Genomic DNA, 22,692 nt, shown 5'->3' on the forward strand with positions numbered 1-22,692 from the left:
TTGCAGGTGACAGAAGGAAAACAGGAGCTGGAGAAGAGTCTGAAGTTGTCCAGGAAGCTGAGGAAAGAGGTGAATGCCCTGACAGAATGGCTGGCTATAACAGACGCAGAGCTGACCCGGAGATCGTCTGTGGAGGGAATGCCCACTCATCTGGATGCAGAGGTGGCCTGGGCCAAGGTACGGATGTACTGCAATGACTGGTGTACAACTGTACTGTAATTCACTTTGTGCCTGAAACAGAAATTTGGGGAGCCATGAAGATAGATTCATTCAAAGAACGATACACTGCCATGGGACTCCAAAGTTTCCAGTATTGCCTTGCTTCCTCTTGCTATAATGCAGTACTTACGCACAGGCAGCCTCATCTGAAACACAATATGAGCCAGTCCTGAAGTTTATTCTGCCTTATTAGCACCTGCGTGTGGCCGCTTCTGAAGCAGGTCTGACTTACGTGTGAAGAAATGCCAGGGTTTGCTGCAGGCATGCAAGTGTGTCAGCTTGTGAATTCATCTTCATCAGCTCCAATTAAACAACTCAGGGTTGGAGGAGATCAAGTCTCAGCAGGGGAAGGGAAAGGGAGAACTGAAAATGGCTACAAGGGATACCGATTCAAACAAATAGTTCTGGTTTTTCCTCTAAAACTTTGTACAAAACCAAAAAAAGAATTGAAAAAAGTGGTTATTCGGTTTAAAAACCATTATAATAATGAAATACCTTATTGTGTTAATAATAACTAGTATGTATGATTGATTAGCATTTTCATAATGAAACCTTAATCCCAACCATAACCTGATCTACTTCTAACCCTACCCCTAGGGTATACTGTACGTAATTTTCTAATGATGTTTTACAATATTACCGTTTATAACATCATGTTACATATCTTAATGCCTTCTCTTATAGTTACAAAGGCCATTTGCTTTAAGAGCTTCTGCAAAGTAGGAAAAACCTCTTTCATCTTTTGGAATATTATGCCTTTTGGGTAGCTAACTTATCTTTTTCTGTTTCATTATTTATTACTCACATTACTGAAGATCACAAAAGCATTTCATTTGCTTTCTATTTTACATTCTGTTCATGTGCTGCTTCTGACTTGTATAGCACCTTATCTTTGCACTGCAATGTGGAATGATGGTTAGGACTCTAGACCAGAGAGATGTGCATCCACATCAGGAACTCATGTTAGTACTATATCCTTGAACAAAGAGCTTCAATTTCATTGCTCCAGTAAAATGCCCTTCTATATAAATGGGTACTTTCTAGTTGATCATAGTAAATAAGATTTTATTCTAAACCTGCTCTATACAGTTATATTATGGATTAAATAAACATACACACTATTAGAAAATTTATTGCGGGGGCAAGTGTTCTAGTCTTGCCAAAGAGAAACAAATGACTTTAAATGTAAGGTTAACACACACATTCCAATACCCAGTTCACTTCATGAATGTATTAATATTTGTTACAAGACCACAGCAGACATCTCTGCTACAGGAAAGAAAGTACAGGAGAAGCAAGCTGAATTTTAATTTTACAACCCTTAAAACATTTCTCCAGCCTTAAAATGTGATAAGACGCCCACAGATGATGAACGGCTTTACTCGCTCGCTCTCTCAAAGAAAAGCTCATTTGAGTATGTAACTCTTAAAAAAGACATCCTGGTATTCAATTCCTAAGCCTTGGACTGATTGAATGTGAATGGAAATCCAGGGTTCTCTCTGTGAACATATTTCTAATAAATAACACTGACTGATAGCATCGTGCTGCATAAAAATTACAGCTCTCTGTCTGCACTGCACAGCATAAGGAGGTCTTCAGCTTTACAACATTAGAACTGCAGCGCTGGCATCAGAATACAGCTATTACAGTTTACTGAAGTACACTATACTGGGAAGGTGATTTGCCAGCATATCAGATAACAGAATGAGTTCTGCCTTCTCTGCTCTGAAGTTCACCCATTTCTATCAGGGAATAAATTTAGCTGGCAGCTCTTAAATACTTCTCCCATAATGTTCAGGTTAGATACCTTAGCATATTGCCTTTTAGTTAATGGCTATGTGGGAGACTTGTTTTAATGCAGTTCATTACTCCATTGGCTGGCTCCATAGAGATTTTTTTTTTCCCTCAAGCTGTCTAGCTCATTGAATTTTTCCAATAAGCAATTAGACCTTTAATGAACCGATCAATTAACAAACCACTTCCTCATACTGATCTGAAATTCTACGTTGTGCTAAATTGTTTAGGTTTCTTTATATGTTTTATGTAGATTGGTAAGATTTTCAAGTTTAAGTTTGAAGTTAAGATTTGAATTCATTGTTGGTTTTTTTATGCTTATACTTTTTGCTGAAGAGGTGCATAGTTTGAATTGTGCAATAAAGTCAATCATGACTGAATAAAACTGCAATGTTTTTTTCAAAGCTTTCTTTGTCATTCTATTTTACTATTACTATTACGATTACTATTTTACACACAAATGCTTCACTGGTTTCTGTCTGCAGTGTGGTGAATAATTTCAGTCCTCCACCATTTGTCAACAATAAAGAGAGATTAATACAATTCAGAAGATACATTACATTTAAAAGCCTAAAACAAGAACTGACTCACTGTTCTACTTTTTAAGTAAAAAGAGTGCTCTTCTTTATACCAATAGGATTTAGGGGAAATAAGCATGATATACAGTATATATATATAAAATAAAATAAATGTAATAATCTTATGTAATAGGTTGTGTAATTTTCTTAAATGTTAAAACTGATGAGAAGTTATGAAGTGCACTTACAGTATATAATAGCATTTTGCATTTGTTTCTTTTCTGGCTTAACTGTATATTTATATTCTTAGATATTTTTATGAAACGAATTCCTACAAAAAAATTCCCAATATTGTTGTTCTTATTATCAATGTGACTTTTTTAATTTTAACACACATCTATTTAAAAGATTTTGTTTAAGCTGTACATCACCTCACAGTATGAAACTGAGCTCCCGGTCATATTACTGTATGTAGCACTGAAAATGCAAAAAGTCTTATTCCTAGGGAAACTGGCATTCATATTTCTCCCTGATTGCATCAGATAACCTGTACGCCCAATATTATTCCCCTTTTTAGAACAGAGAAGAAAGTGAAATGTCTTCTGGCATATTGTTTGGTATAACATTTAATTTGTTCATTTGTAGATACTTTCAAAATTGTAATACAGGAAATTATACCGAACATATCATTAATACAAACTATCAAAATGCACACACATACAGTACATCTACATGAAGATTTTGTAACAAAATGACTTCAGCTTGTATAATATGAAATAAGTTGAAGTTCATTCAGTTATTCTATATTAGTTTTCCCCAAGGTGTTGACCCTTTTTTTCGCTATACTTTTCTGTCTTTGTTTTGTCTAGTGATAAACATTTTTAGGCAGTTTTCTTCCTTCTGATTTTCTGCTTTTGATCTGTGAACAGGTTGGTGTTCTTCCTAATCTTCATCTAATCGTGAGCAATGTCCTCCCTTAGGCGATTCAGAAGGACACAGAGAAACATCTACAGCAGCTGAAGAACATCTCTGATCTGGCAGAGGCTCTGAAGGCTGTGCTTCATGGGAAGGAGAATCTAGTGGACGATAAAGTCAGCCTCCTTAACTGCAACTGGATCGCCGTGACCTCAAGAGCTGAGGAGTGGCTCAACTTGCTGAGGGTAAAGTGGGGGGTCAAGTCAGCAATCAGATCCGATATTTGACTTTTTCTTTGGAGCCTTTTGTGATTCTGGTGGTCGGGAATCTAATCCTGCCAAGGTCAAAAGTCAAAGGGGGCCACGGCAGACGCCACCCACTTCTGTTAAGGTGGACTGAAAGTCTTCTGCTGCAGACAGCTTACAATGAAGTTGTACATGAGAATAAAGTAAATCCTGATGTAACCAGGGAAGGGAATAGGGTATCTGGTACAGTAGAACAAGGAATAGGTTTATTCCATGCTGAAAAGAGAGGAAAGAAAACAGAGATCTCTCACCTGAAGAAGGCTCCACAGCATGGGATAAACCTATTACTTTTTCCTTTGCAGCCTATGCATGCTGACGCAGCTACCCACCTGAACTGCTATCTGATACAGTATATCAGTATATACTGTACTGTATAGTGCAAAGGAACAAGTCATAGGTTTATTCCGTGCTGAAAAAAAGAAGAAAGAAAACACAATTTTTCGTCCGTGGAGCCTTCTTCAGGTGTGAGAGCAATACTATACTGTATAGTATTGTATACAGTACAGTGTATTCTTGCATTCCTTGAGAACTGCTGGGGTGGTCTATTTCCAAGCAGTCCCTTGGTTGTAAATAAAGGAGAAAATATTGAACATGTATTATAGAACAACATCCCTATTGATGGCGTGTATTGATTTCCAATGTTTTCATATTATTGTTGTTTTTTGTCAAATTTCTAATCTCCATGTTCTAGCAATTGTGTTTTTTTATTAAAATAAAAGATCCATATCATACCCCATATGTTACTATATAGTTGGGGAACGGTTGTCAGCTTGTATCTGAAGCTAATTTAATGACCATTTTTTCTACCATACAGTACTTATCAATAATACATCTTCTATTTTTTTTTTAAATTATACCACCAAAAAGCTTTTATCACAGTTGAACTGACATATATTTTAGCAGCTCACCCAAACCCCAGTTTGAAACACTGCGGAAGCATGCTTTGAATTAGTGTGTTTTAATGTGTATCTTGTCCTGCAAAGGAAAAAGCCAACCTGGCTGCAGTGACTATGCGGTCAGAACACCCTGCTTTAAAAGGGGATGAGACAGGGAGGTAGATGGCCTGCAAGGGAAAGATGGGGTGAGTGGAGGAATGTGCAACAAACCACACATGTGAACAAGCTAGAAATGTGATATCGCTGGGTAAGTAGGCAAAAGAGGACAAAATTAGAGATTGACCTCCTGTGTAAGTGACTGAAGGAAACAAAAAGACAGATGTATTGTAAACAGCTCTAATTTGATTCAAGTGAATATTTCTCTTTCTGCACAAAGGACTATCAGAAACAGATGGAAATGTTTGACCAGAGTATTGCCCAAATTACTGCCTGGATATACCGTGCCGAGATTCTCCTCGACGAATCCGAGAAACAGGAGTCTCAGCAGGAAGTGTTAAAGGTACACTACCTGCTTGGCAAAAAGTACTTGGGTTTTTGGAGATTCGTGAATAATATTGTGTGTTCAAATATGAAGGTCATGAGAACTGTAACAGAGAATATGTATTCTTTTTCAGTATACTAATGAGGTTGTCTTTTAAGACAGTCTTTTGTGTCACATATTACAAGGACAAAAAATGTTTATAACTTTTTACAAAAAAAACAATCAGCTTTAGAGGTCCATACTTCCTATTATCTTCTGAAATTAGAAAGCATTGCTAGATGTACAGTATAAAATACAGAAGGATGGTAGGTATTGCAACTAGATACTAGGTACTGTAGGACCATGTTAGATGGCAGAAACTCTGCCCAAAGTTGGGATGTTTAAAACAAGAATTTGAATCATGGAATGGATAGATATTTTTTACTGGAATGGAATTTATTTTTTTCCCTGAACTTTTAAGATATAATAGAGCCTTTCAACAATGTTTTATAAATATAGAAACCTGGAAATCAGTTTTTCTTTTATCTTAGAAAAAGAGGCATATCCAGATGTGTTGCTTTTTCTGAAGAAAATAAATCAATATCCTTGGTGTACTCTAAAAATAGTTTAAAACTGACTGTTCTTTTGTAAAAAAAACATTGCTAAATTTGGACTTCAGCGCTCATCCTTCTTTGGTGTGACCTCAGACTAATCTTAGTCTGTCGTTGTTTGACTGCAGGGTTTGAAGGATGAACTGAGTGATATCCGTCTGAAGGTGGAGACAGTGCAAGGCCAAGCTGAAGACCTCATTAAGAACAGGGGAGATCACTGCAGAGTGGTTGTGGAGCCCAAGCTGTCAGAGCTGAATCAGCGCTTTGAGGCCATCTCTCAAAGGATAAAGATCGGCAAGGTACAACAGCAGCATTCACTTTACTCATGTTTTAGGTGGGCTATCTCTTAACTTACACAAGCAAACAAGCAATATACAGTAGTGCAGAATAGGGCAAAGGAGAGGGGATTTGAGAAATTGTATGTGGAAGAATGCAGAATTGTACTACTCCTTGCTGTGTAATTTGCATTTAATCAACTTAGAATTATCATACCCCAAGATTAGATGATACTAATCATAAAAAAATATTCCTGACCAAATATCTGCCGAGATATAGAAAGAAGAAACACTGAAAATAAAACTAAAAATGAAACAAAAAATGCAGTGCTATTCAGTGTGCTTAGTATATTTTATGCCACTAATCAATCAGGAGCTGTTTTACTCAGGAACACCAAAAGACACACCTTTGTATTGTCTGCACCTGTATAGTAATGAATATTTTAGAAGTAGTATTTTACTGCATGATCAAATGCCACAATATTCATGAGGATTCGGGTTCACTAATATCGGTGTTTCTTTTATATCCTAGGTCATGAGATTGTCAGTAATTATTAGAATGAATTAAAAGGCAAAATTGAAATGATTTGCAATCACATACAGTATTTATGATCTGTACAAGCTATTGACAAACATGCATCATTCACTGAATTAAATAATAAAAATAATGTCACATTTACTTTTCATCTCAAACAATTCCAAAATTATTTATATGGACAATAAGTGTGAAATTTCCCCACCCAGAATCCAGCTTTCTATAGTCCAAGGTCCCTGGTCACTTACTGGGGTGTCGGTCTGGACGTGTGGTCTAGTGAGCAAAGTTCCACCTACTGCTCCATGAAAAACACAAGCAGCAGCACTTGGGTGACACCAGTGAAGAGGGAGTGAGATGTTACCCATGTTAGTAGTCCTGATAAGGTAGGAGGGGAACCCTGTGTAAGCTGTGCCAGTGATTTCCAGGGTGGCACATGTTGACAGAGGGATAGCACAGACATACTGTACAGTACCACAGTGGTAAAGGCAGCAAGAGGTCAAGAAGGATGTGAGAGGTACTGGAGAATGGAAGCTGCACGTGTGTCCGAGGAGCACCAGCATTTCTTGATTTATAAATCAAGCCTGGGGAAATGGGAAAATAAAGCGTTTGTCAGAGTTGAATGTCTTCAGGTTTACTACAGTCCTGAAGGTGTTTCATAATTGGAGGTCAGTAGTGCTGAAAAGTGCATAAACCAAACTAATCCACGTCTTCATTATTCATCAATGCAGAATATGTTTGTGTGAGGGACGTAAGTAGGACAGCAGAGAAATTCTGTGCATTCCAGCACATTTTCTTCTCACTAGAGCAAAGAAGCATTCCTCAAGTGAATATGAAATTAGGCCTGTTAACTAACAGCACCATATTAATCATTTGTTATTTTTATCCGTTAACGAAGCCTCTGAGTTTGTAATAATATTGTAAATGCTGTTCATACCCATATATCAACTTTCTCATGGGGTGCATAAAAACAGCCAAATGAACTGCCTCTGGAGCTGCGATGAAAAATCTTCCCTGGCTGACAAGTTCTGCATTAAAAAAAATTACAGGCTGACAGACCTGTGTTCTGCAGATCATCAAGAACGCTTCTAGTACCTGGAATAATTATAAGGAAGGTCATAAATAACCTTTGCTATTTCTTTAATTACAGTGAAAATCGAGTTTCATGGCCAGTACAGTACAGTATGTACAGTATGTACATACTGTGTTAGAATACAGTATACAGTAGTTTTTCTCATCCCCATCCGTCAGCTATCTTCCCTGCCAGCGTCAGCGTGTGTTCTGCTGTGTTTCAGGCCTTTGTGACTCCCCGCGAACTTGAGCTTTATCACACAGAAGCACAGAAGTGGCTGGAACGCCTGGAGGCAGAGGTTCAAGAGGGTGACAATTTGAAAGAGGAGGATTTCCAAAAGGACACGGTAAGGACAATAGAACAATGCAGTGACATGCAGGGTGGGATAATGAAACACAGACGAGCGACAGACACATTTCAAGAAACCCTTTGCGGAATATGAGTCATGCAAACCCTTACCCTTTTTGTTAAGACATAATTGAGTAAAGTCAGTTTTTTTCCCTTGTTACGATGAATCCAACTGCTTTCTTAATTATCCAGTCCTTCCATTTCAAAGAAATTTGCCGGGCTTAGCCAACACCATGAATTTAACGTTTTAATGATGTACTGTATCTTTAGCATTCCGATCGACACAAATGTCTAATGTACAGTATTTTAATTTAAGGGAGTGAATTACAGCTTGTAACAAAGGTACACTGTTTTAAGGAGGAAAAAAGTGAATATCTGGCTACAATACCTGTCTTAAAGTGACAATGCTGAACAGTGCTTGTTGAGCTACTGTATGTGTACTGTGTGGGCAGCAGTGAGTGAACTGTTTTACTTAGACAGTTATGGAATGGGCTGAAGGATCTCAGCAGCTCTGCAGATAATGTGTTCCCTTCCATTACTACATGTACATTCCCAGTGGCTTGAATGTGGGAATGTACAGTAGAAGTTGCCCAACTAAAAGATCAGATGTGATGCAGAAATTAATGTGAACATTATTTCTCAGATATGTGTCATATTCAACAAGTACGGGGAGTAATAGAAATCCTGCAGTTGTGTTTACAGATGAACCAACTTAAGTCTGAAAAAGATAGATCTCACCTTTAAATTGCCTGCCGCAGAACTAGTGAAATCCTTGCCGGTAACGTTCAGTGTGCAACCGTAATAATCACAGTTTTCTTTTTCAATGTGTGTGTGTATGTACGTGTACCCAAGCATGTGCCTCCCTGGGGTAAATCTTTTAGATGAATTAGTTTAGTCATGGTGCTGCTGTAGAGACCCACAAAGGACATTCTATAGTGTAAGAGTAGATTCAGAATTTAAAAAGGAAGAATACTATTAATATTCACTCATACTGTACCTATCATTTCGTTCCAGCCTTTGGATCCCAAAGCACTCTAAAAATAGACATGCTCACCACAACAAAACAGATGATGTGGTGAACAGCCCTGCGTCATCACATTGTGTCTTGTTTATCCTCACATTTAGGTTTAGAAACACTCGTAAAATAAATCTAATCGCCTTTGTCATTAAGACTTACACAGTTCCGTTTCAGTCATTAGTACATTTATTAAAGAACTTATTACTTTCAGCATCAATAAACATAAAAATGTAAAACCACCATTTATTAAACCACCATCAAGGAAACAGAAAAGGCACATCTACACTAATGGGGCTTCGTTAGTGAAGCTGTCGCCTGATCTGCTAAATGGGTGTCACATTTCCTTCATTTGTTTAGGAATTTATGCTAATATGTTTTGCACATGAATTAATTTGTGAATAAGTAACTTGGAAGTCTGGGTGGTGCTGCTTGACAGTTCAGATGATTACTGCTGGTTGACAGCTATGGGCAGTTCATAGAGCTGATAATTATTGCTGGAGTTCACAGCGTGTTCCTAGTGGGTTGAACCAGGTCTATGTCTAGGAAATGGAAAAAAACAGCAGAGCACATGGAAAATACTTAATATTATATTCATGCAATTGCAATAACACTGCACATCCTTGTATACTTTAGGTATTAAACTATTGCTGTATGTCCCTCAGATAAGACACCAAGACAGTGACATTTCTGATATGTACAGCACAGTGAAAATAAGTTATTTTTGTCAAATCAATGCAGTTTCTGACTGGAGATTCAGAAGTGTGATGGAGCTACCTGTACGTACTAAAGTGTGATAAAATGGAAGAAAGAGCATCTTGCATCCCTAGGTATCAGCAGTTGAGCACAGCTGCAGATTTGCAACTGAAGAGCTACGTGTCAAATGATATTCAAGTGACTGTGAATAGCACACCATTCTTTTCAGCTGCTGTGTTGTAGATTTATGTTGTCAGTATGGTGCTTTGAACAAACATAAAGCAATATTAAAACTTGACAGTTTAATCTCTTTGATGTTTACACCATTCAGATCCTGCTAGTGGCCTTATTGAAGGTTATTGGACTCATATATGTGTTTCACAGAGCAGCATAAATTCTAGTTTTCACATTAACTTAATGATTAAACCTAAAGTCTGTCATAGACACTTTAATCAGCTCTTTTTTTATTGGGAAAGTTAGCAATGCAGTACTTTTTGCATTTTTTTTCTTCATGCTGTCACAAGTTATTCAAGTCCTAGGGGAAATAATTCACAATGAAATTGGCTGAAATCTATGAAAGTTCATCTTAATTAAAGGCTTTTAGAAAATGTTGTGACTGTCCCTCCTCAGAGACAGAATGGGGTGGCAAGCCAAAATGGTCTTAAGGTCTGATTTTAATTTCTGCTTTAGGTCCATTCTCACCATCTCCGTTGTTATTCAGATGTGTTATTCAGCACCAGAGAACAATTGGGTACATGAATTAATATCAACATAAAACAGCCATCTTTGCAGAAATATTTACTGTAAGATAACCTTGCCCTTTGTAAACAACACATTCCAGGAGAATGCAGTTACATAGCATTATGAGTATCATACTGCTCTTCAGTAAGGAACACAATGAACACTAACATTAACATCACCTTGCAATAACATTATGTATTTGTTTTAATTTTGCTGTCGACCTACTGTATATGTGTAATTTTCCATTTCAGTCATTCCTTACAAAAATATTATTCTGTTCTGACTTTTGCTTATCAGCCTTTTCCTTTGTTGTGAATTTGGAAAGAAAACAGGAAACAGCTGACTGCCAGTCTGTTATGTTTTTATTTTTGATGTTTCCCCATTTAGGAGGACAATGAAGAAGGGGCAGTGAAGGAGTTTTTGGAGAAAGGAGAGAAGCTGCATCACAGAGTCCCGGATGAGAAGAAACGAGAGGAGATCCGAATCAAACTAAATTTGTTGCATGCAAAATACAACACTGTCAAGGTATGGTCATTTCTCACTTGTCAGATGCCACTTTTTCATTAAATCCATACGTTTTTGTTTTTTTAGAAGCTTTGAACAGACTTCAACTTACAGAACTGGGCAGGAGGTGGAAGTTTAAGCCATATGAACCCTAAAGCTGCAAATAAAGAAAATACCCGTCAGAACAGGAGTCTAGAATTTCAGCCTTTTAAACTCATTCAATATATAGTACATTCACTTTAGAATTTGAAGCCTATGGAGTTGCAGGGCTCTGAAAGAATGTCTTTTTAATAAGATAAGATCACTTTATTGGCCATATACAATTTCTTGTATTAGGAATTTGTCTTTTCGCAGACCCCAACTTTCTCATCAAGAGACACACAGAAAGGGAGAGAAGCTTGGGGTCAGAGCGCAGGGTCAGCCATTTATACAGCACCCCTGGAGCAGTTGGGGTTAAGGGCCTTGCTCAGGGGTCTAACGGTGTAGGATTCCTCTGCCGGCCGCGGGATACGAACCAGCAACCTTCCAGCCACAGGCGCAGATCCTTAGTCACAGAGTCACCGGACTGCCCTGCACCATTTAGTGTTTATAATGACTAGATAATCTTCCACAGCTGCTAGGTACCTGCAACTCTTCATTAGTCATGTACAGTATGTATTATGTGTATCAAAGTGAAAATTAGGCATTGAATCTTTTATGAAACAATGAAAGAATGCCAGAGATAACTGTGAAGTGTTAGAGTCCTCTTTCATGTTAGCGTCAATGCGTTGCAATGATGATACATAATTTTGGCAAAAATCTTATTCCAATTAACATACAGCTTTTATTACAATATTCAATATAAATATATCCAAAATACTTTTAAACAATCATGATTTTTATATGTAGTCTGAATATGTTTACAAACAGCTGCGATCTTGAGAAATCCTGAGTTATTCTACAAATTATAAGATATACAGGATACTGCATATCGTTCAGTGGAGTATTACGATATACTGTATGGATGAAGGTATTTATTTTGAAAACTTTAATTTCAGTGTATTCGAAAGGAGACAAACGTTATTTACCGTACAGTATATTTTTAAAATCCAGTGGGAACATGAACAAAGATGTGTAGATATGTGTAAAACGCACTTCACTTTATTCATCTTCACTTCTATGGCGACTTGGGTATAATAACATTTTTTTTTACCTGCCTGCGTACAACTGTTACCAAGGAGATAGTTTTTCTCCTTTTGCATTGTTTTTATATCTTCAATGCCAGCACAAAGGCAAAGCTACTAATAATTCGGTCATAACCTATTTTTGATTTCCTTGTCAGTCCCACAATCATTCTTTCACTGTTGCAGGTATTCTTAGCCTCTGTCCCATAAAGTGGGGTTTGCTTCTCTGCTCCCAGATGAAAGAGCAGTATGTGGTATTATCCTCCAAGCAAAGAGCTAAGATAGGCTATTTCATTTATGGCAAACACACACACTTCTTTTGCACAGGCTTAGAGAAAGAAATCAATAACCTTTGTATCCACTGCTTTTGATTTCTCATCAAATTCTCCTGTTGAGTTCCTCTGGGACTTTCATCTTACCAGCAGATTTCTGAGCATGGCTAAATAAGAGGCTGAGATGAATGCAGGAACGCTGCTTTTTCTGAATTACTATGAAACTGTATTCACACCTCTGCCATCAAACTGTCTACATTAAGAAGAAAGGCATGAAAGATTTTCACTCCCTGACATGACTGGTGAATATATATATATATTTTGTTTTGTTTTGTCAACTACTTGAAAAAGTAGCTCTTCTCTACTGTGTGTATCTTAAAATGAATTTGGATAACTAATACCATTTTGGTAAAATTATTTTTTTCTGACACAATAGTTTAAATCCATTATAATGAAAAATAGTAGTGACGTCTTTCATTTTTTATTTTTCCTTTGATATTAAATAACATTGAAAGTGTTTAAAAGATGTTTTACCTTTAGGATGTAAAAACTGAGGAATAGAAATTATTAATTAAAATATTAGATTTCATGTAATCACCTAGGAGATGGCTGGATGTACAGTAATCCTCTAAACAATTACAGCAAAAGTTTTAGATGGACTGAATGCCCTCTGTTGATTGTAAATTTTATGCTGTTGAAATACTGATCATCTTTAATCACTTACCACTCAAAAGTTAAATTTATTTTCTTGCAATATTAAAAAAGACTAAATAGTGTTACTTAGTAGTATTGAAAATTCTATAGATGTAGTATAGGAGTGATTAGAATTGAAATCATCTATACTGCTAGTAGAACTAAATGCTTACCTGTTTGGCCAAGTCTTTGACTTGATATTATTGGTGATGAGTATGGCTTTGTATAAATTAGTCTTATGTTGAAGAGAAGGTTTTCTGTTCACAATTCCATCCAGTGAGGTAGTGCTACAGTACATGGCATGTTTATGCTAATGCCTATCAATGTTTCTGAAATGCATCCCATTTACTTTCAAGAAGACTGTTGCTAACATTCAGTAACTTGAATAATTATTTTCGGAAGGGTCTTAGATTAAGCTTAATAGTTTAGTAATTTGAAGCTGAATTTGGTAAAATAATTCAGCATTTAATAAAGTGCTGAAAAAAAACATTTCATACAAGTAGTTTGTGTATTAAAACTTTCAGAGCCTCATTTCTCAGAATAGTTTTTTCTTTTTTTCCACATTGACCCAGAACACACTTACATAGATTGTTTGATTGTTTTTGAAAACTGGTGCAGTGTCTCGTTAGGCCATGCTTGAAATGTCATCAGCCAAGTCTCCAATGTCAATGTCAAATGGGCTGTACGCCATGCACTCATTACCTCATGGATGTAGCAGTCCTTCTAATCATATGTCTTAATGGTTATACACGTTTAACCTAGGAATGCTAGATTTCTAGGAGTAATACCTACTGCCTCAAAATAGATGTATTAAACATTTTTGCTTTATACTAATTACTTACCACCAAAGGCAGCTTGATGTTATTCTTTTATTCTTCATTATGAAGATGGCATTCTGGTTGCAAACTGTTTGCAGGTTCGTTATTAATAATTGTGAAACAACACAATGCTATCTCAACGTAACACAGTAATATTCTTTTCTCCATGGCTTCCATACAAAGACGCTTGTCTAGGGGGAATTTCTATGAAATAAAACCATGGTGCCCCACCCGAAAGATCATGGCGAGACCCCTGGTGTAGAGTGCTGCATACTGTATATTTGTCTCCAGGGGCTAAGGAACCCAACACATGGGCCAAGGAGTGTTTCCCTAACTGCAGAGGTTCAATAGTTCATGCTAAGCTTTCATTGAACCCTGGAGCCCAAAGACCAAAGACTTAAAAGACTGCTGGTCTAAGAGTTAACATGGAATCCTCATTGGAAACAACGATACACAGTCTGTACAGTATGTAAAATGTGCTATGTATTCCAAGCAGAAATGTTTGCCCTGTTTTTCCCTACTTTGTGATATAAACCATGCTGTAACCTCCTCTGAAGGGAGGGTGTGAAAGAGCAATCCAAAATTAACGTTCACATACGGTAATTTGTATCTTTTTTTATTTTGACCACGTATAAATGTTACGTAGGATCTGAGGTCGCTAAGGAAGAAGAAAGCCCTGGCCATTTCTCCCCAATGGTACCAGTATAAGAAGCAGTCTCATGACCTGCTGCAGTGGCTGGATGACATAGAGAAACGGGTAGCTAGCCTTCCCGACCCAAGAGACGAAGAAAGGATTAAGGTAATAATTTACAGTAAAGCTATAAAAAGGTAATGACTACTACTGTATGCTGTATTTCTGTATACAGTTTTTTTCTATTTTAGAAACGTGTTACAATCATATAAAGTACTGTAACAGTGCTTAGCTGTTGACCAAATGCTGTTTTAAAATAGTATCAATACTTGTGTGTTGTAATAAATGAGAAGATTGTGATTTGTTTTTTGACAAGCAATAAAGGTGAATTTGTTACTGTAGAAGTAGAAATTTTGTTCTGCATTCTGAAAATGGGCTTGATTTGACTTTGTGTGTCTTTGTTACAGATGATCAAAACATTTCGATAAGTGGACGACCTGTTTGTCATGTTAAGATCTTCTTTTGTCCAGAAGCATTGTCTCACTCGTCATAATCCCACCAATGCAGATTTATGCTCAAATTTATTGAAATCACCTTTTTGTCTTTTTTTTTGTTTATTCATTTCACTGCCTCATTACCTTTGCTTCGTTTTGTCTAATGAGTTTTTTAGCAGAAAAAGAGAGCCTGAACCCACTAGATGTGTTAGCTTCAGAAGTATCATAGTCCCTCAGATGATAAATCTGCTCTTTGATATTTGACAACATAAACCACATTCTCACCCACCCCCTTCCTCCCAAATAAAAAAGTGTTTCATTACACATCAAAGAAAAGCCCTCGAGCTTCAAATAAAGTTGCTCCTTTCAGTTTTTAATTGAGTTATGTAGTTGAGCCAACAACACGGCAATCCTGCAATAAAAGATGCAAGACCTTTGCTTAGCTTCTGTGTACAGGAATTAAATTCATTTTAAATGTAAGATTTACTGCTTAAATAAATTGGGAGATAAGTGCCTCCTGACAACTGGCTTTATAATTTTTTTAACTTTGTTTTTTTTTATTTCTTGAGTTTTGAGTTTCATTTAGTCCGCTAACTGCCTTGGGGTCCTCTATTGGTTTTGCTCACTAGGAGATTGATGCGGAGCTGGAGCAGAAGAGAGAAGACCTGAATGCTGTGAATAGACAAGCTCAAAGCTTGTCAAGGGACGGGGCTGCAAAGGCAGTGGAGCCCAACCTGATCCAGCTCAACAAACGCTGGCAAGAAATAGAGAGCAAATTTGCTCAGTTCCGAAGACAGAACTTTGCACAAATTGTGAGTTACCCCCCACCCCAACCTCCTCCTCCTTGCAAACAGTATCGTTTGCAGCTGCTACTAACGAAGTACCAAGCGCCACTAACTGTGTCTGAGATGGGAAAAAAAAACAATCTACTTGTTTTTGGTTTGGGTTTTTTTCTGCGGAGACAGTGCAGTAAGCTACTGGAATGTCCTCAGTCTTGGTTTTCAGAAAGACCCAAGAAGAAAAGAGGTTTAGACGTCTTAGCTTCTCAAACATGGAGTACAAGAAATAAATGTTGATTTCTTTTGCCTCATTTATTTGCCACTAACATTTTGTGTGGGCCATGCTATTTTTGTTGTCTTCATATTCTTAACTCGTGGAAGCACCTGGTGTCAATTTTTGTATATGTCTGTTCTCTTAGGTTTTGCATAATACGTTCCATCTCTGACACGTTTTAGTCATACAGTATCTGCTCTAAATGCTCAATTTCTCTGTGTATCTACTCTTAGGACAACAGAAAAAGTTGTTCTTTGGCCTTGTGTTGCGTGTCTAGGATTCCTTTGACTTCCACAAAGGAAATTCTAGAAGGCTGTTGATTTGTAAATTTACATCACACAAATATTTACCAAGCTGACACTAGTCATTTGAAATGTATTCAGTGCGAGTTTAATCGTATTAAACTGTGCTCCAGATGATCACGCATCGGGGCATGCAACATCTTTATAATAGGTTTATTAAATCACTTTCATACAAATTAGAGTATGAATGACACATTAATACAAAATAACTCCTGAGTTTATTTGTACTTTTTTATTCAACAGAAAGGAAGCTGGATTCCTTTTTAAGGTGAAAACAATATGGCCAAACCAGTTTATGTGTCTAGAGATGCAATACAAATATCAATTAAATTGGATTTAAAGGAAATTAAAAAAATTCCAGGCATACAAATGCCATTTGCAAAGCTAATCTGGTTGCCCCTGCTCCCTCCCTAACACACAAATGCATAAAATAATGAATGAAGATTAAACTAAACCAAAACCTAAAAATGAGCAATAATAGGGTTTGAAACTGTGTACTACTGCTACTGCTGGTACTACTGGTAATGCTACTAATAGAACTCAAATTGCTACTGGATTTACCTGACATTCTTTCTCTGTTTGTCTTTTTTTTGTTTCTCTGTTGATCTTCACCACTTCAGTCTCATTCTTACATTATTTTATAAAATCACATTAATACATTTAATAAAAAAATAACTGCAACAAATGAGCAATACTGTATCTCATATATACAGTATACAGTATACACTATATATTAAGAGGGTGAATATTAATTAACTCATGCTGATTCAAAATGTAAAGTGGCAGAACTTTCTGTACAGATTTCGAATTCTGCTTTCTCTGTAACCCTGAACTATATATAGACAGTATACAGTATGTGTGGGTATATGAGTAACATACAATTTTGAATATACCAGTATATCAAATTTTTCCTCTAAATACATTTTAAGCACTTTTCAGATTAAAAAAACGACCCCCAATCTAACATATGTTATTGGGAATTTATTTCATGAATAATTAATACTTTCAAATCAATTTGGTGTTGAATACAGCCAGTGTAATACTGCACATTGCCAATATGTTACCGATATATTTATTTTCCGACAGGTAATGAAATGTCACAATTCAAATTAATTGTTTCATGAAAGAGATTTATTATAGTATGAGCAATTTAACAACATCTTCAACAGCTCATATAAGAAGCGCAATAAACAATCAGTTTTATGATTATTTTTACGGTACGCACAACAACATACATAATCAGGGTTTCAGTGCGTGCATTTGGTGTCTCATTTTACATAATTGTCGGAATCTGAATTATTGCTACGAAGATTAAATTTGCATCCTATCTTCATATGGAACCTGACCATTGAAATGTAAAGGTTAAATATAATAAGAATGAAGAAGTAGTATTAAAAGACTGCACTGATTTTTGTTTTTGCTAAATAGTTTTTAGGATTGTGACTTTTATATTCTAAAAAGTTCTTTGAAGAGAAATTATTAATGAATACAATATATTTATGGAATGTTCCCGGTAGGTGTTATAGCACTTATGAAAAAAAACACAAAACTTTCTTTAAAACCAATATCCTCAGTGCTGGGAAATCTAATATACAAAATAATAAAAACACTAGTAAATATCATGCAACGTACAAAATATGGTCCTTCCACACTGAACATTGAATCTTTCATCACTTGTTGTTTCTTTTATTTTCAATGTATTAGAAATATATGTAATCAAACTGCACAAACAGTAATCAGTCTCTTTTAATAATTTCATCCTACAGTACTTTTCAAGTTTCCACACTCATATTTTTAAAATCGGTAAAATATCATAAAAATAACATATAATAATCAGTTTTCTGATTACTTTTCCAGCATTCACAACAACATTCACAAAAAAGTGGATTGGCCCCACCCATTAGTTTTGTGCCTCTTTCCCAGTAACTATAGTTAGGCATTAATAAATGTGAGGTATTTATAAACATACAGGGAATCTAGTTTGACAAAGCAAGTGCCAGAGACAATGGATCAACGAAAGATTGAACATTGATTTATGTATGCAATGGTTTTAGTGTCCCATAAGAGAATGATATTTATTCACTTTAAACTGTTGACATCTTTATTACAAAAACCTTTCCGAGCTAGCGAGACAATGGAAAATTGAATAGCACGACTCATGCATTAAATAAACGCTGGAAGCTTGAGCCAAATAAATCAACACACAGTAGATGTTCAGACCCATTCCAGATTCTCTAAAATTGAGAGTTTTTGATCATTATTCTTTTAATCTTTTTAATGAATTCTTTCAATTAACTCAAACTGTGACGACAGCCATTAGATTATATTTTTTCTCCCGCTGTTGGGAGTTTCCATTGGAGCTTGTTGAAATATAACCAAATGTGTTTAATCTTACTCACATGGTATTAGTGTAGAATTTAACTGTTATATTTAATGTACCGATAAAATGCTGCAAAGGACGAGTACATAGAATCTTTGCCTAAACATTTTAGGCATATGGCCTACATGAAATAGCAAAGTGATGATTTTCAATGGAATTCTTCCTTGATTGTTGTTTTAATTCAGTAACCAAGGTAAATTATAAAACAAGGGCATCACATGTTGGCTAAGGACATTTTCTTTTTTCCTCAACAAGTTTGTTTTTCACCTCTCTTCACTTATTGATTACAGCCTTGTTTGTGTGGTACCTCAAAAAAGGCCATTTCTAATCAGAAAAGCGATTTGTGTTCAGGGGAGAGCTGTTCTCAGAACAGCAATTCTTATGTAATATCCAGTGTAGCTGAAAACATGCTGAATAAGGACTGAAAAGAAATATGAATTGTTTGATCAGAAATATTGTATTGTGCCTGGTCACATGGTGCTTTCAAGTGAGGTACCTCTGTGTTAGTGATCCAGCCGCACACACTTCAGTCATTGGCCGAGACTCAGACCATGGAGATGTGGGGCTCCATGCTTTCTATAAGACAATGGCCATGTCATGTGCCTAGCCATCTTTTCTCACAGATGTCGGATTTAAATCTAATGATAATGGGGGCAGTGTGTGACATTAATCCCCGATCGAAGAGGAAAAGCATGTGTGAGCCTTGCTGTGCGAGGATGCGCTACAGTACGTTAGATGATGGAAGACAGAAGCTACAGTATGTGTTGTTATAAGATCACATTATATGGTCAACGTAACTACTGTATGAGACAACATTGTTGGCCCCTGAATTATATTGGAGTTATAATGTTACCAGCTGTTATTGCCTGGATGCCTCAATTGCATATTGGTAAACCTCTAACTCAGAATTAGAATTACAGTATGGCTCTTTCATGGCACCCAAGTGTTGTAGTTGACACAGTTATCGTCTGCCACATGTTGTGAAATGTGACCAAGTCTGGGACAATCACAAGTGTGCGCTGTCACTGCAATATAATTGAGTATAGATAGCAGATCAAACATTTGATAAACTGTATATCCGTACACTGTATAAATCATATTATTTAGGCAAGGATCAAAATAAATATCTTTTTATTGGCCATTCCTGAATGGCCAGATTTCATTCAGATTGTCTTACTGCAGGTACAGTACCTCACAGGTACCTGAGTGAACTGGAGCATGAGGGCTATAGTCAGAGATTTTTCTCAGGGAGAAGCTGATTAGAAATTGGGGGTAATTAATATACTACCTAATTAAACTACAGCTGACTTCTTATAATCTGAAACTTAAAAATAAATTGTAAAAAAAACGCTGTACACTCAGATTATCTTCGTTCACAGGAGAAGCATGTTGCAAACTTAAATTTAAAGTTACTAATAACCACAAATTTTTACATTACTGTCCTGTTTTTCTTCCCAAAGAGCTACACTTGCAAATGCTTAGCACTTAATGTGCACAAACAGCCTGACTACACACCAGATCAGGTAGAAAATTAAGAAACTTTAGGTTCACGAGAATTTACAAACCCAGACTGAAATGTATCCACAATACTGGGGTTAACACTCATGATTTTGTGAACAGTACCAAGAAATCTTTAATGACTAAACAGTCAGTTTAAATTTTCATCTGTAAATTTCCACATACTCCAGCAGTGTTCTGGAATTTCTGAGCACTTCTTACCAGTATCTACTACTACCACCACTCACAGCAGCCACTTGGTTTTCCAGAACCAGCATGGCTTCGCTTCTGAGATTTCACAAACTCAGAATCAGACGAGTAATCGTGTCAACAATTAACAGATTAACAATGCTTTAATAGTCTCCTGTCACAAAGTATTTTCTCTTTTTATACAAGCGTATAGACACACAAATAAGAATGCAACAATTTTATTTATAAAAGTAATGTCTTTCCGAGGTGACGTAATGTTTAACATTTTTTTGTGTTTAATGAAAGCTGCTACTGTACTGTGTACGTATATACATTCTAAAAGATGTGTAGTCAAAACTATTTTACGTTTCCCATGTCAGCAAATAATCCTTGTTGTATTTATTTATCCTATAATTTTAATTTACACACTAATGCATCTGCCTTATTCTTATGCAGTGGTTTTCAGATGAGCCGAGTTCAGGGTTTACAACATGTATCCCAATCTAATGCTTATTTTATGCTTCGTCTGCTTTTATAAATTATTGAGGGCAGACTCACTAGACAGTTTCCCTATCATACTCACATCCGTGCCACTGGTTCAGTCTTAGAGATGCTCTTGAAATAGATTACCTGGAGCACCGAGAGCAAATCAGAAATTATACTGTACTTGTCGTGATTTTGGCTTGATTTACATCTGCTGAATTGAAGTGAGCGAAAAGAGAAGATCAGGAGGTATAAGCTGAAGTAATGTATGGACTGAAGCAGATAAGCGAGATTAAGAAACATCATAATGAGTGATGAGTTATGGTATTGATCTGTTCTCTGCTGAGAGGACAGAAGTTGAAATTAAGTGCACATGCATATACACATGACGTTTAAAGGATTTTTTTAGAAAACAAAACCATCTTTTCTGATGCCGATTCCTGGTGATACTTTTAACAAATAGTTTTAAGATTCATGGATAGATATTGATTGCTAGAAACCAAGTGAGCAAAGATAAGACAGATGCTTTATTCTCTGATGTTGTTTCTGCAAAGTTTGTTTTTCGTAGTAGTTATTCCAGCAAAGAATGTCTGAAAGTGACAGGTGAAAGAGAGGAAAGGATGAGGTTTCCTTTGGCGTCTTTAAAGATGATGGTAGTGAAATAATTTGAATACTTTGTGAAGGGTGCAAAGTCTAGGTAGAAAAGAAGCCAAAGCTATCACAAAGAAAGTAAAGACGCAGGAACAAAAACATTCAAAGGGACACTTGCATGAAATGGCTTCCCTGGGTTTATTGGCAGTTGAAATGTTTGGTCATCAAATAGGTGTTTTTATTGGGCAAACTAATAAGCCAGAAGAGAAAACTTTGTTTTTCTCCGTAGGGAGGGTTAAATTATTCTACAGTATGTAATTTAAAGCCGCCCCCAGTAACGAGACTTTCTGTTGGAAATTAAGCGTTTTCTAAATAGAAAAGTTATTTTACCAGCCCATCCAGCCTATCACCATTGGCTTGAATCTGTATATATTGTACCAATCTCGATATTTAGTGTGGCCTTTATAGTACATTTTATAGTACATTTTAAAAATGATCTGTATAAATATATGAGTATATAAATATATATGAACACCTTGAAATATATCATTACAGATATTCAAAATATTCTTATGATATACCTCTGGTATGTCTATCAAATCCACCGTTAAATATTTTGAAAAAAATACGGAACAGTTGTCAGGTTTGTGTTTGGCCATATTTTTCATTTTACTTTCAACAAGAAGAATGCATCCGTGCCGTTTGCTCGTACAGTACAAAGAAATGTAATTGTCATTGTGTGTCTAAACCCAGCATTCGGTTTACGAGGAGACGAGAGTGGTAAAGACTGAAGGACCAGCTGCGGAGAGCCCTCATGTGCCTTCTACCTACCTGGCAGAGCTGCGCCAGCTTCTGCACTCTGTAGCGGAGATAGAGTTCCTCCTCAACTCCCCTGAGTACTGGGCCGGAGCCTACCATGACCTGGTCAAGCAAGAAGACTGTCTGAAGGTGAGCGCTCAGGAGACATAGAGGAGGGCAGGAGAGCTGTGGAGTGCATGTGACGGAACTACAGTAGCAGGGCTTCTGGTTTCTGGGCAGTTACTAATTTGATTAATGGCACTTACATTTACCTCAAGTTTGTATAGCTAGATGCAGTTCAATCAAATTCGTTCTGATTTAAGCTGTAAGCTTTAATTAAACCGTTCTGGTTTATGTCTCGGTGAATCCCGACGACATTATATTCACGGCTTAATATAAAAATCTTAAATTTAAAGCAATTACAGTC

The 22,692-nt window shown here is 36.5% G+C and overlaps 1 protein-coding gene across 14 annotated transcripts in view; it reads left to right on the forward strand.

Annotated features, from left to right (window-relative positions):
* Positions 1 to 22,692, forward strand: part of dmd (dystrophin) — a 726,399-nt gene that overhangs the window by 333,992 nt on the left and 369,715 nt on the right. For all 14 annotated transcript variants that reach the window (XM_015364174.2, XM_015364177.2, XM_015364182.2 and 11 more), the window contains 9 exons: positions 7 to 177; positions 3,512 to 3,691; positions 5,024 to 5,146; positions 5,847 to 6,017; positions 7,821 to 7,943; positions 10,785 to 10,922; positions 14,494 to 14,646; positions 15,602 to 15,784; positions 22,221 to 22,415. In XM_015364174.2, coding sequence (XP_015219660.1) covers positions 7 to 177; positions 3,512 to 3,691; positions 5,024 to 5,146; positions 5,847 to 6,017; positions 7,821 to 7,943; positions 10,785 to 10,922; positions 14,494 to 14,646; positions 15,602 to 15,784; positions 22,221 to 22,415 — 1,437 coding nt within the window. The remainder of the gene's footprint in view (positions 1 to 6; positions 178 to 3,511; positions 3,692 to 5,023; positions 5,147 to 5,846; positions 6,018 to 7,820; positions 7,944 to 10,784; positions 10,923 to 14,493; positions 14,647 to 15,601; positions 15,785 to 22,220; positions 22,416 to 22,692) is intronic.

This window comes from Lepisosteus oculatus, chromosome 15, assembly GCF_040954835.1.
Source record: "Lepisosteus oculatus isolate fLepOcu1 chromosome 15, fLepOcu1.hap2, whole genome shotgun sequence".
Taxonomy (NCBI): domain Eukaryota; kingdom Metazoa; phylum Chordata; class Actinopteri; order Semionotiformes; family Lepisosteidae; genus Lepisosteus; species Lepisosteus oculatus.